The sequence below is a fragment of the Hypomesus transpacificus genome, chromosome 10, assembly GCF_021917145.1.
Source record: "Hypomesus transpacificus isolate Combined female chromosome 10, fHypTra1, whole genome shotgun sequence".
In the NCBI taxonomy this organism is placed as follows: Eukaryota; Metazoa; Chordata; class Actinopteri; order Osmeriformes; family Osmeridae; genus Hypomesus; species Hypomesus transpacificus.
The window spans coordinates 3,589,212-3,603,990 of record NC_061069.1 but is presented as its reverse complement, the minus strand read 5'-3'; the positions used below and the strand labels follow the sequence as shown (position 1 = coordinate 3,603,990).

At 41.3% G+C, this 14,779-nt stretch overlaps 3 protein-coding genes across 3 annotated transcripts; 2 read left to right on the top strand and 1 right to left on the bottom strand.

Moving 5' to 3' along the window:
• Positions 1-996: 996 nt before the first annotated feature.
• LOC124472876 (UAP56-interacting factor-like) lies at positions 997-4,827 on the bottom strand. Its single transcript, XM_047028004.1, has 9 exons — positions 4,591-4,827; positions 3,931-4,053; positions 3,655-3,827; positions 3,361-3,494; positions 3,042-3,114; positions 2,876-2,931; positions 2,642-2,716; positions 2,416-2,545; positions 997-1,609 (listed from the first exon to the last, which is right to left on the bottom strand). Exons 1-9 carry the CDS (start codon positions 4,661-4,663, stop codon positions 1,505-1,507), a joined length of 942 nt encoding a protein of 313 aa, XP_046883960.1. The 5' UTR covers positions 4,664-4,827; the 3' UTR covers positions 997-1,504.
• Positions 4,828-6,583: 1,756 nt separating this feature from the next.
• On the top strand, positions 6,584-10,086 carry LOC124472875 (cytosolic 5'-nucleotidase 1A-like). The gene is given in 7 exon segments (XM_047028003.1): positions 6,584-6,733; positions 6,848-6,971; positions 7,988-8,114; positions 8,320-8,442; positions 8,535-8,719; positions 8,901-9,218; positions 9,220-10,086. Coding segments are annotated over 7 exon segments (963 nt in total). The 5' UTR covers positions 6,584-6,695; the 3' UTR covers positions 9,268-10,086.
• A 183-nt stretch (positions 10,087-10,269) lies between these two features.
• LOC124472555 (CPD photolyase) lies at positions 10,270-14,154 on the top strand. The gene is made up of 10 exons (XM_047027475.1): positions 10,270-10,536; positions 10,682-11,016; positions 11,119-11,267; positions 11,470-11,652; positions 11,887-12,045; positions 12,136-12,334; positions 12,852-13,004; positions 13,118-13,239; positions 13,379-13,538; positions 13,675-14,154. Exons 1-10 carry the CDS (start codon positions 10,526-10,528, stop codon positions 13,821-13,823), a joined length of 1,620 nt encoding a protein of 539 aa, XP_046883431.1. The 5' UTR covers positions 10,270-10,525; the 3' UTR covers positions 13,824-14,154.
• Positions 14,155-14,779: the final 625 nt, after the last annotated feature.

Genomic DNA, 14,779 nt, shown 5'->3' with positions numbered 1-14,779 from the left:
TACAGAAAATGAAGTGAGCCATGTATTTTTTTTTTTTCATTCAAATGGTGTTTGAATTTCATATGCCAATAGTTTTGTTACATTGCTAAATTTAATGTATTTAAATAAATGCAATATTCAGATTACACCCATTGTAGTTCTTTGTGCTTTGATACCTTGCCACCAGATACTGTCCACCATTTGGACACTATAAATGTTCGACTAATGTAATCCTTACTTGTCATGTGAAATATCATGTAAGGAAGTGTGGGGGAATATCCCTATAAACTCGCCTGGTAAAACAGTTGATTCTGAATAGGTCAGATGGTGGATTTAACATGGAGTCATTTCTGCTTGACTAACGCGGGTTAGAAGAAGGTTGCATTCAGATCAAAATTATCCAGCAGTGGAACACTGAGTGGGAATACTCTACACTTGGCTAAAATGCAAAATCAATGTCTTGACAACTAATGCTTGAGATGATGGAATGGAAGTCTATGGAAACATGAGTAATTGTACCTGTTATATAAAAGTCTACAAACATCGCATATCTAGATTTGGTAAGCTTTGTGAAATACCCTTGAGAAGCTAGATGTTCTATTGGAATTACCATTTGGAGCCACAAGATGGCTCCCTCATCCATCCAGAACAACCGACTTTCCACTATCCTTAAACCGTAGAATACACATTCCAGTTTTTACCTGTTCTTACCACACAGATGCAGATTGTAGTCAGGGCAGTTTAGTGGGATGGAGCAGTCTCCAGGGGATGGTTGCACAATCACATCTAAACAAATGTTTGCTATCTTAGAAGCCCTTGGTCCTCCTAGCTACTGCCTTTAAATTCAGTTCTCATCTGTGACTGAAAAAAGAATAGATGATCCCCCCTAATGCCACTATTAAAATGGAACTGATCAGCTCTGCCACTGAAAAACATACAAATGTGTTGTTTTAAACAGTTAGTTAAAAGTACAGCAACATTGATAGGCATTGCAACTTGCATAACTTTGAAAAAAGAGAATGTTCAGCAATTGTTTATTTAAAACATTACAAAAAACGACCAATTTTTCTTTTAAATTTTCAAAGCACTTACACATTATTCACAGCTCAAACAAATATCCCTGGCACAACCTCTCAAAGAAAAAAACTCTCTGGGTGGCCTTTACAAAGATAGTACTGCAGTCCCACTTCAGGTGAAGAAAACATTGTCCATTTCCTCCTGATACAACCGCCCCTAAACACAACACAGACTGCAATACAGTGGGAAGGATTCGGATGCCTTGATTTAAAATAGAAAGGTTATTCCTCTGTGATAACGGCTCCTCAATTTTGAATAGTAGTGGACAGGGTATTGTTATTTTTCCCACTAACCCCTCATCAGGAGTAATTCAAGACCCTTGGATTAATCCATCCTTCAAAGCAGTTGATGGGGGGAGGGGGCTGAGTGGGGTTGGTCATTGTGTGAGAGAAAGGTAAAAGGATAGAAAGGGCAGTTGAAGGGTATCCCTTCTTCTGTTTGTCCTGGACTAAGCCACAGTGACAAATCGGCTGCCTTTGCTTGCTGTAGCAGTTGTGGCAATTCGCTGATCTTTGAGAATCCGGAATCGCTCATTCAAAGTCATCTTTGTCTGCTGTGAAGAAGAAAAAAAAAAAGATGAATGAGGAAGCTGGCGAGGTTTAACCTGGTGTTCTCTTCGGGTCATTCAGACCCATCAGTCATTGTGACCCACCGTCGTATTGCAACAACTTTACCACATACAAAAACAAAGTGAAGCATTTTCTTTTAACCGTCGGGCTGTCTCAGACCCCCAGCGTCGCACAGGTTAAAAGAAAATGCTTTTTATCTGTTTTTTTACAGGTGAAGTTGTCGCAACACATGATGGTGCGTTGTGAACATCCGGGTCATGTGACCCGAAGGCAGCACAAGGGTTAAATATCAGACACTACATGTTCCTTTTCACACACACAGACATTAAACCAGTAGATAGTGATAGGAATACATAAATGGTGATGTCAGCACATTTGTCGTTTCAGTGACTGTAAACAAAAGAAAGATTATGATTTTAGCAATGCAAGTCATTGGCAAGCTGGCATGAAACTAGCTGCATGTGCCTATTTGGTTTGTGGCAGCACATCAAAATACATCACCATCTAAATGAACCATATAAATCTGTAGTAAACATTAAAAAGGATTTGCCATGACAATCTAAATCAACAGTTTTTGGAGCCTGTTTTTAAGTTCCTGTGAAAGGTCAGCTGTCGACACCTCAATGTTCCTTTTATACAGCCAGTAAAATTCTCTTGGACTAGCTTAAAAACGTTTAGATTCTAAATATTTGTCAGAGAGAGTAAAACTTTATTTTTGTTTGATTTGTGACTAGTCGCTTTTGAACGCAGCCTCAAGTTCAACTCCAGCCCCAGCAGTGGTTGTTCTCACCGGTTTCCCCACACTGTTGATGTCAAATTGCAGAGGGACTCCCTTAGGTGGCTTCTTTTCCTCCACAACTTCCATCTTGGGTGGAGGTATACTGGGTGCTGGAGGGTGTAGGGACCAAGCGCTCGGAGGCCTGGGTAAAACAAGACATGAAACAGAGCACATTTTAAGGAGTCATGAGACTTGGGCGGTGGCATGTGATACTGGTCATGCAGTAAACAGTACTCACTCTGGCTGTGTTCTGGCTGTGGGGTTGTCAATGGACACAGTGAGGATTCCACTGCTGTTTGTTGATGTACGCCACCTGGGGGAACAATTAGGTAGATGCACAGCTTTTGGTCTGACTGTGTCCTCCAAAGAAGGATCCATTTAAAATGTCATAAATGTGACATCAGCAGACGTTCAGGCCGACATCCATGGAATTTGGGGTGGTTGAATATCAAGCATCAACTCAAATACTTACTGCCTGTTTCTGCCTGAAACAATGGGTTGAACAGCCTTCTGTACTTGTGTATGAACCTAAAATAAAGAAAAGGTTTACAGATGCGGCACTCAAACCCACATCTTTACAGGATGTCGAGCCTGTTTGGTAGTCATGAACAAGGTCAAATAGACCTTTGAGCTCATACCTTGAGCCCCCTTCGGGACAGAAACGTGGCTTGACGGGCATCCCTCTGAGCCTGTTGAACTGGAGGCAAAGGCCTGGTTGGATTGGAGACAGGATTACAACAAACAGAAATTGCTCCGGAAACAAAAAATGTCATCATGATGGTCTCCGAATCATACTGCCAACAAACTTCTAGCTGAGAAAAAATGAAAATGTATATATGTTATGTCAAATATACTTTGACCTATTTCCCCTATGGAGATGTGGAGGCTTTGTGAGATTTCCCCTATGGAGATGTGGAGGCGGTCACTAACGAAGACAAAGAACTCAGCCAGCCTCACCGTCTCTTCAGCTGAAAGGGTCTCCGGGCTGCTGAGTTTGGGCCTCTCTGCATGTCAGTCGGCCTGTACGGTCTCATCTGGCCTTCCAGCCTTCTGTACTGGGTATTGTTGCGTTGGACAAAGGGGCGTGACTTCTGTTAGAGAGACGTAATTGGTGAAGATTGAGTGGTTAATTAGCGGCAGCCTCTTGGTTCACTCAAGTCCCTTCTTTTTAACTACTTTCAAAAACGCATGGCACTTCCACAGGAAAGTTAAGTGTGGATTGTAGGAGCTGAATCCAGATTCTCTTGCTACCTGATTGACAGGTGGTCTGTTGAATGGACTGATGCCTTTCTGTAAAGAAGCTGTCCTCCGAGCAGCCAGTCCAGTGATGACCCCTTGCCCCCGACGTCGACCTGCTGGAGGTGGAATCTTCCTGCCTCGAACACCAAACCTCACTGCCTTGGCTCCTCTAGTTACACCTCCTCCTGGATACGCAAACCCATGTTGTCAAACAAACACTGTTACATGTGTATCCACAGGTGTCATCTGTAAGTTATGACTATCCAAATCCAAAGGACAAATGCAGACCTCTTAGAATTGGTCCCCCATTTCTGGTTGCAACTCCTCTTCCCTTGGGAAGCTGGCCTTTGAGATTCCCTGTGCTCTGTCTCCGTGTTTGTTGCTCTTTCTTGTTTAAACGAATAATGTCATCTATAGGAACACAGACATATGTTAAACAAACAACAACAAAAACTCAAGTCGGTTCAATTCAGGCAGTCCATCATAAAATCAATAATACAGGTGCTGCACACATCTTGTTAAGTTGGTAGCACTAGCTAACATAAGCTAACATGAATTCATAAAGCTACAATATGTGATTCAGTACTGCCTTCGATACGTTTATTGCAAGAACGTTGCCTCTGACGCCTTGACAGGACACAGCAAATATTCAGATGTCTTGTTGCTGTGTTGGCATGAAACAAAACAAGGTAGATTGCAACTCACGACACTTTGGAATTGTCAAACATGAAGAACCCGTTTGGAACGTGCCTTCGTGTAAACTAGCTTGTTAGCATTTGGTATGCGAGATTGTAAATAAACAAGCCTGAGCATTATGGAAAATCTGTCTCGCAAGGCAACGGTAATAGCTAGTTAACGCTATGTGATCTGTATTTACTAGACTGGCTGCTGCTGTTCAGTTATGTCGTAGATCTTTCCAGATACATTGTTTGCAGCGTGAGGCCTCACCTAATGACATGTCGACTTTATCAGGTCCGACTGAGTTTCTCCCCCGTCCAGAAGAAAAACCAGGGTTGCTCATGATTCTGAAATTGGTATACGAGTGTAATAAGCAAAAGCAAAAAGCAACGGTTGCCAGCTCCCTATTACAAGTCGGTTCTGTGTTGAGTTGTTTTGCTTGCTAGCTACTTTCGTGGCTACACAGTAGATGACTAGGGTAAACGAGTCTCCGGTTGGTTGCTTCTCAAGTTTTCAAAATAAAAGGTACTGATGTGTAAAATACTTTTTATAGAATACGAGGAGTAAACCAACTCTCCTGGTATAAACATTTTGGTTAAATTCTAATATAATATAAATCATAATTCATTCAGTAACTGTCAATTTAGTAACAATGTTTAGGTCAAAAGTGCACAGTTGTGAGGAAACTGTCATTATAGACCTACCTCAGTATGGGATGTTTTAAAGGATTCCGTGAATGTCCATTTTTTCTACTACATTAAAACACTTCCTGTAACTATGACTAAATACATATCAATATTGTGACACATCTCTCACTCCCATTTGATTAATCTCTCATTTGTGTACCAATCACCCCCATGAGTCCAGCTGGCACAAGGGCCAGACGTTCTCCCTTATTGAAGGTCCAATGGTAGGCTACGCGTTTTTAAGCTCTCCTGAGTATTTATAGCGTATATATAAATTGGATTCGATTCGATTTATTAGATTTCTTTATTGTCTGTTATTCAAATGTGTTTTATTCGGTGGCGTACAAGAACAACTTTAACACCAAGGACACACAAATGTAGGCTACTATAACATTTTGTACTACATACACATATAAATATATTTACACCATCAGTAAAAAATAGCAAAAGGAAAAGGGACAAGAAGAAAAACACATGAGAAATCCATATCGAGCCCCCCCAGCCCCCCCAGTCGATCTTCCCCAATGTTTGTACAAGAGGCTCATAATCGCATCGTGTCAATAGTATTCCTTTGACTCAAAGATAACAGTTACTTTTAAACACATATTGCTTTTCTTTTTACATTTGTGTTTTTTCCCCGGAAACTCATCATAATTAAAATATATATATATACATATGTACATATAAACACATAAATATACATATATAACTAGCTATTACGTTTAATGTTGCTCGCGATTAGGCCCTACTCGTTCATTCCGAACATGCAGTGGATTGTACTACCGAATTTACACATTATGTTAGTGGAGTGCTCTTATTCTGAAGGCATAGTAGCTAAACCGGAATGAGAGGACAAAACTGATTAGTAGGGTGAATCTGAGAGTACTTTTAAATTTTTTAACAGATATTTTCCGGCATCCCTGTTACCAAAACATATCAGTTTTTCTATCGCCAGTTTTTTTGTGACTATATTCTAATGTTGAAAATGTAAATGCAATATAAACAGCATAGCCTAATTAAATTTTCCATTTGTGCAAGCATTATTTGAGTCTCAATTAAAATTAAAATGCACTTTCTAACTATTTGAAAATTACAACTTTGCACAGAGCCAGGTTTTCAAGCTAATTGTTCCACTAAAATCAACAAAAATCCAACTATAAAACTTGCACAGAGAAACACACACAGATTCCTGGAATTAAAATAGAGATAACAATGTTGGATCAGAAGAGGCCATCCCATAGATTGCTGTCATTACAGAAGTCATATAGGTGTTTTGCATATATAGAAGAGCAATCTGACAAGTCAGCATTAAAATCTCCAATGACAAAAACACAATTTGAACCACTTAACTCAATGTAAGAATGAACAAATGCTAATCTGTTCTGAAATTCATCCTCAGACTGGTAAGACTCATGAGGTGATAATAATAAAATAAAGTAAGTGTGTGTGTATGTTTGTGTGTGTGTGGGGGGGGGGAGATGCTATTTTCAAACAGTATAATGAAATCTAAACCTGTTATTCAAGTTCAAGATTTAAGTATTTGCATGATGAATGTGCCTTATGCATCATGGGTAACAACGCCCATGTGAGCTATTCATTTCCTAATTTTCCGTTCCTGGGACAGCAGTTGAAAACTTAATATTCTACACAAAATAAAAGTAAAATTTAAAGATAACCCTCCAGTAATGAATGACAATGGAGAACAAGAAGCTGGGGTTGAAGATAATGTATGTCATTATTTGTGTTTTACAAGACTGGATTGTCATGGATGTATTAGCCTCCATGTAAAGTTGTAATGTGGCAATTTTTTACTTTGTGAACTTGACCTTGTTCATGATTAGCCCAAGCCAGTTACCATCGCTGTCTCATCTCGCACCTTATTCGACATGGATGCGGAGAGATAGATATTTGAGCAAGGCCTCGAGAAGTATGTTCAATATCAACAGACGAACAAGGACGGTGAAGGTAATTAAAATGATAGGATGCCCCATTGAAGGCTTCCATAATTTCTTAATCAAGGCAGTGTTGTGTGTCTTAGAGACCTGGGTGTCTAGTGTACAGTCATGGCCAAATGTATTGGCAGTGCCAAATTGTATTTTTTGCAATGTATACTGGTTCAGTATTTGTAGATTTATGTTTTATTTTGCGTTTCTATTGTATTCTGGAAAACAATTATACCCATTTCATAAGTTTTATTGGCAAACAATTCAATACATGCACATAGTCCCCCTTTTTAGAGCAAACAATCTGCTCTTAAAATCCAATCAGAATGATAGTGATTTCACCTGACTAGAACTCGTTCAGACTTCCCATGTTCTGATGATATGATTTAGTGAAATCATGGTCATTTTATGCCAGGGCCCAAAAACGGTGAAATGTGGGTTTTTATAAAATAGAAAATTTTTGGGGGCCTTTTATTTCAAATCAATCTGGTCACTCTGGACAATAATTGAGAAACCATGTGAATCAACACCACAACAACAGAAGCAGCAAACCTTGCAAACACAAAACGTATGTCCCTGCCAATACTTTTGGCCACGGCTGTAGATGCGTTCAGCCATTCTGTTCTGTTCAATTACATCGTATCGGATCCACCCTGCATGCAAATTGTAAAACAAATGTGTGAGGGTTACATTAACCCTACATTAAAACAGGAACAAACAGGGAACTCACGGTAACTAAGGTATACTGTGAGTTCCCTGTTTGTTCCTGTTTCGATAAATAGAACCTTTGTTTGAAGCTATGCCTCTCTACTCTCTGCGTTTGGGTCCTACCCCAGCACTACGCGTGACACTATATGGGATCTGCATATGTTGTCACAATATGGTGATGTCAAACAAAAGCAATTAGCTGACTGTATTTACTGTGCTTACAAGCGTGTTGGTGTATAATTGCTATCACAGTCTGTCAAAACTGCTAGCCGCTACACACAACCAATTCCATCATTGTTTTATAATCCTTGTGTAAATGTAATCTAACAGGCTTTGATGACAGTAAATTCTCGGTTAAAGGAGCTCTACCCAGAGAGTGAGGAGCTATTTGACATTGTCTTAATATGTAAACAGCCTCCGGTTCCGGTGCGCCTTTTCAATAGTATCAATCACCATGGTAAGAAAAATATACTTTACTTTAATACATCTTTACTTTACTTTAGCTCTCCTCATTGTTGTAAGCTTCCTAATTCTACCAGGTGTCATGCTTGCAAAGTGGCTTTTGGGCCACTGTTACCTTCAGTATTTGATATATTATAGATGCTGATGTATGTCATTGTTTGGTTTCTAACCTGATTTTGGATTGATATTACTCTTTGCAGGTTTAACTATAAATAGTTTTTGCATGACTGGAGGAAGAAGCCCTTTTGTCTTTCTTAAAGCTTATATGACCAACCTCTACCTATCTAAGGATTCTAAGAAAGTCAAGGAGGCCATTAAGGAGGGTTGGTGATTCTGGTTCTCATATTGTATGTCTGTTTTCCTGTGGACACTGTTCTGAAAAGACTGCTTCTCTGGTCTTTCACGTTAAATTCAGGCATTGCTGCTGCCACCATGGGTAATCCAGACATGAAAAACCAGTTGAGCGACATCCAGTTAAAAGTGGCCTTTGATGGGGATGGTGTGCTGTTTTCCGACGAGTCTGAAATTATATTTAAAGAACACGGCTTGGATGCATTTTCTGAGAACGAGAAACGGCTTGTAAACGAACCTCTTGAACAAGTAAATATTCAAGCTGTCTTTCTCATATGAAAAACTGCAAAAACTACAAAAAATAATGTACTTATTTAGGTTGAGGAATCTAAATTGAATAATTTTATAATTAATGCAGATTTCACTTGGATTACTTTTAGGTATTTTTGGTATGCTGTTATTAAGTAATGAATCTGTCCCTTCTATTCAGGGTCCATTTAAGTGTTTCTTGGAGGCACTGGTGAAGCTTCAGAGGAAGTTCCCTGCTGACAAACCCTGCCCCATACGTACCTACCTGGTAACAGCCCGCAGTGGTGAAGACAGCTCAGGGACCCGTGTCCGGGAGACTTTGAGGAGCTGGGGCCTTGAGATCGATGAGTTCCGCTTCCTGGCTGGGAAACCTAAAGGGACCGTTTTGCAGGAAATCCAGCCACACATATTCTTTGATGACCAGATGTCACATATCAAGGGGGCAGAAAAACTTGGGACTATCTCTGCGCATGTGCCTTATGGGATTTGCTCTTTTGGGCAAGTACCATAAGAGCAAACTTAATGAGAAGCCTGCAAAAGACAAGTAAATGTAACATCATTTTCAATACAAACACCATAGGCGTGCCCTGATTTTGCTAGTGTTTGACATTTGATAATTGAGTGCTTTTGTCAATATTTTACACTCTTAAATGGGGAATAATTTACCTTGTGACACAGGTCCCCTGTGGCCTCAAGTCTTCAGTCCATGCCCCTTTGGAGAGACTATATCACCTCCCCTTTTTATTGAATAGATTTTATGTAGTCATCTTTAATATTGGAATGTTCATTTTCATATAATTACCATACTATTATCAATTGAAATAATATTGTTTGTTGCAGTGTCAAATCACATACTTGTATATGTGTTGCACCCACACATTTCTGCTTGTGCATTTCATTTTGTGCCTTGAAACCAAGATTAATTGATTCACCTCAATGTCAATGATGCCCACCTGCATTGAGCAGGTGGAGGATGAAGCTGTGTGCTAGCGGAAGGTACTTCTTTAATGCCACTTTGTTGATGTGGAATCTAGGTTTGGCATTAAGTCTGTAGTTTGCGTGATGTGACTTAATTGTGAGTGCACATGTCAGTTTCCTTTCTGTGAACACATTTCATGCTGTTTAAAATAAATATACATTTTGCTTTGAAAAAGAATGTGGTGCCATGTCTCACCGGTGCACATACATTTGGCTGTATTGGATGATTTATCCTAACGTGAATGGTTCCAACTGGGTGTCTATGTAAAGTAAAAAGTGGTGTTTCTTTGGTATTTAACTTTTACATTCTATGATACAAGTATAATGTATGCTGTTATTTGTATTTCTGTATTGTCACTAAGCATTAATAAAAACGTAATTAATAAAAACATTGTAAAACTCAGCTGGTACAATGCAAAGACGTAAACACATAAAACACTCAGAGGCTGCAGGTATGGTTGTTCCATTAACTCTATGGGTTGTTCTGATATCTGATTTAGCTAGTGTTGCTGTTGCTAAATTAAATAAATTCGAGGGGGCGGAGCTTCAGCTTGACGAGTCGGCTACCCCCTCAAGCCGAGGGGCGGGGGTCTGCTACCAATAGCTACATTTCAACCTACACAAAACTGCTGAAGAAGAAGCACCTCCAGTTTGAGTTTCACGCAAATGTATAGCTAGTTCTATGGTTTCACGATACTGACGAAAACTTATGGGAGTAGGATAGCTAACGAGGTTGTAATTATTTGGTTTCCATGTTTGCCTGGTCGTTAACAATTGTGTTGAAGTTCTTATAGACGTTACGTGCTAACTACTATTGAATAGCAGTTTATGCTACATCGGTAAGTAACATTGCTGTAGGGCCTTGCCAATTAGCAAATTAACATGTATCCAAAATCAGCATGCAAGCTTGTCCTGTCATACAAAAGAATGAGAAATGTAAATCCCATATGTTGTCGATAGCCTGCTTTCTGCTTGTCTACCCAGTTTGTTGCTAACTCTAGCACCAAGGCACAGCTTAAACCGCATAAACAGAGAGTCGGAAAGATTCTGCGCCCTGATCGCCACTATGCCAGCAGATAAACGCAAAGCTGTGCCTTCTAAAGCTGTTAATGCTAAGCAGAAGACGTTGGTAGCAGTGAAGGAAGAGAAGAGTGACAGGCCAGAAGGCTGGCTGCAGGACCAAGTGGACCAACAACGTCGAGAGAAAAAGGACGTGCAGTTCAACAAGAAGCGCCTACGTTTCCTATCCCAAACTCAGAAGATAAAACAGGGTTCAGAGGCGGTACTGTACTGGATGTCCAGAGACCATAGAGTCCAAGGTGATATCAACTCATATATTTGTATTTTCATGCGTAACCTATCTGGTAACATAATTGTTCATAGTTTAGTATTCATACATGGTTCTGACTTTTTTCTTTTAGATAACTGGGCACTGATCCATGCACAACAGTTGGCTTTGGCAGAGAAGCTTCCGCTGTACATATGTTACTGCTTGGAGGTACCAAAGACTGAAGTGGCCACCATCCGCCATCATGGCTTCTTGTTGAAGGGGCTGGAAAAAGTTGCAAATGTACGTGAGGGCCCTTGCTAATCGATCAAAGTTCTTGTGAGGTATTCCCTAATAGTGGCTTTGACATCTGTTATATTCCCCTAAAAGTCCCCATAGTGTCTATATTAATTGTCAAACTAACCTAGGGGGAATCTTGTTTATATTCTTAATTGAACGTTAGCTTTATATATACCTTTCACATGTTTAACTCTCTCTTTGACAGGAAAGCAGCTCTCTGAACATCCAGTTCCACCTGCTCCATGGCTCTGCTGGAGAAGTGCTCCCTGGGTTTGTGACTGATCACCATGTTGGCGCCGTGGTGACCGATTTCTCCCCTCTCAGGACGCCTCTTCAGTGGTTGGAGGAAGTTGAGAAAGGTCTCCCAGATGACATCCCCTTTATACAGGTATAATAAACACTGGGATTGTTTTCCATTTGCCACAATGTTGCAAAATATTGGCTATATATAAAATACATAATGACATTACAGCTTACTTACTATAAACATCAACGTCACAGTTTTATATCCACCAATCTTGACCCTGTCATTTCATGTCTATATTTGATGTCATGTATTTTTTCTTGGACGTAATGTCTCTGGCTCATGTGACAGGTATCTACAAATGTCCCTCTTTTTCAGGTGGATGCCCACAATGTGGTGCCTTGTTGGGTTGCATCAAGTAAGCTGGAATACTCTGCCAGGACTATCAGGGGGAAGATAACCAAGCTTCTGCCTGAGTTCCTCACTGAAATGCCCCCAGTGGACAAACACCCTCACACAGCTGTTAGAAGTGCTAAGGTACCATACGTACAGTAATGCTCACTCTGTCTTTACCCCTGGTTGATTTGCAGTTTCTTTGAACAAAACAGTTTTGTTTTTGCTTCTCAGCCAGTGGACTGGGTGGAGACGGTGGCATCTCTTCAAGTGGACAGGACTGTAGAGGAAGTGGAGTGGGCCAAGCCTGGGTCTGCAGCAGGCATGAACATGCTAGAGTCCTTCATCGACCTCCGCCTCAAACACTTTGCCACTCATCGGAACGACCCCAACTCCGCTGCCCCCAGCCAGCTCTCCCCATGGATCCGCTTTGGTCGGTGGAGTAGCCCCTAGCGGCTAGCTTTCCATTTAGAAGGCTTAGGCTATGCCTTAGACAACAGTTGTTATGGTCTAAACTAAGTCTGTGTAAGCTACAAAAATGAGTTAATTTAGTCTCCCCATTTGCATTCCATGTCATTTTGATGAATCTTTTTCTTTCTGTCGTGTTTACCCACTTTAGCTCCTTCTACTTCTATTTCTTATTCTCTACCTGTCCCCCTTAACCTACATTTAGTCATTTAGCAGACGCTCTTATTCAAGCGACTTACAGTAAGTACAGGGACATTCCCCGAGGCAAGTAGGCTGAAGTGCCTTGCCCAAGGACACAATGTCATTTGGCACGGCCGGGAATCAAACTGGCAACCTTCAGATTACTAGCTGGTTACCACCTGACTCCCTTCACCTACCTCCCTCCCTCAATTCATTTCATTCCTTGCTTCACTCCTTGTACCCTTCCTCCTCTCACATGTCCATTCTCTCACTCTCGTCCTCCTCCTGCACCCTGCTGGCAGGCCACCTGTCGGCCCAGCGCGTGGTTCTTCAGGTCCAGCGCGGCGGGAGGAACGCGTCTCAGTCTGTCTCCTCCTTCTCTGAGGAGCTGGTGGTGCGCAGGGAGCTGACGGACAACTTCTGCTTCTATAACAAGAACTACGACAGCGTCACGGGTGAGGCCGAGTCGTTTTAGGTTTTCGGAGCTGTCAGCCGTCTTCTTGGCTTGTCTAAATGTGTTTGTGGCTTGAATCAATCTGGATATGTTGCTGCATCCTGCACAACCCAGGTGCCAGTGAGTGGGCTCAGAAGACCTTGAAAGACCATGCTAAAGATCCCAGGGAGTACGTCTATACACGCGAGCAGCTGGAGAAAGCGAAAACCCATGACAAGCTCTGGAACGCTGCCCAGGTAATAAATTCACCTCCTGACCCCTAGTTGTGTCCAAAACAAATGGAGCAACCTCAGCTTAAATGCCAACATGTACTATAAACATTCCAGAACTGTATGTTGTGGCTGTTCCTTTCATCTCGGTTGTGCTGACCTCCAGTATCAGGTGGTCACGCAGGGAAAGATGCACGGTTTCATGAGGATGTACTGGGCTAAAAAGATCCTGGAATGGACCTCCTCACCAGAGGAGGCCCTCTCCATTGCCATTTACCTCAACGACCGCTACGAGTTAGATGGGCAGGACCCAAATGGATTTGTTGGTAAGCAACAGATCAATAAATGAACAGACAGACTGGGCTTTTGCAGTCCAGAGACCAGTGCCAAGTGGCACTTGGCACTTGAAAACACTACTGAAATACCAATGTCAGTTTTTCCTGTCATTCCCCCTCTCTGTAGGGTGCATGTGGTCCATATGTGGGATTCACGACCAGGGCTGGGCAGAGAGACCTGTATTTGGGAAGATCCGTTACATGAATTATGCCGGCTGTAAACGCAAGTTTGACGTGGAAGAGTTTGAGAGAAAGTACATTCCCAAGAACCTCTGAGGCTGTGTGCTCTGAAAGATGTGGAACATACTCTCCCTTTAACTGTCTTCTCTGCTAAAGTTCTGGATTTCAAGTCATTTGTGGCCTCAGGTTTGTTGTGTGCTTGGGTTGTAATGCCAGTTGATGTTATTCACGATGATGTTTAACCAAATGATTATGATAACCGTGATAAACCAACAGGATAAGTTGGTATAATAGCCTTCAGAAGAACAGTTATTGAACCAATGTACTTGTACTTGGAATCAAAGTGAACTTTATCCTCCTCTTTTTTACAGTTCTTTGATTTCATGTTTGAAATGATTACAAATAAAATACAGAAGTTGTTTTATAACACCGGGAGTGCTCTTGTGTTTGTCTCAGTCCGTGTCTCAGTCCTGGTATCTAGTGGAGGAAGGAGACTGAATGCCATAAGAAGGTGAAACACAATTTAGCAAAACCCTTTTAACAGTACCACAATCCTATTTACAAACCATAAATAACATATACAGGAAATAAGATATCAGACAGTTTAGATACATTTAGGGACTATAGATATACATACAAATGTAATATGTTACTAATTTGACTTGAAAGCTCATTTCTTCTCCCTTACCTCTCCTCAAACACTTATTTTGTAGGAGGAATTCATGTTCATAGGACCTTTTGATGGAGTTAAATTAACTAACGTTCAGGAGGAAGATGGCGCACCAAGACTCCTCCTTCACTCTAATCAACTAATACGCATCCCGTATCCAACTAATAATCCCGTTTATGATTCCAGCATCTGCGCCTCATCTTCGCTAATTCAGGTACTGACCCCTCCCTTTACTCAGCACATTCATTTAGTACTGGTTTGGCCTCCTCGGCTTCCAGCCAGAGCGTCGCCAACCAGCTCCCGGGTCGCTGGTCCTCCCAGGCATACCGCTCGTACGTCAGGACCAACCTCCCTGACCTTCACCACACCACACGCTAGGTGA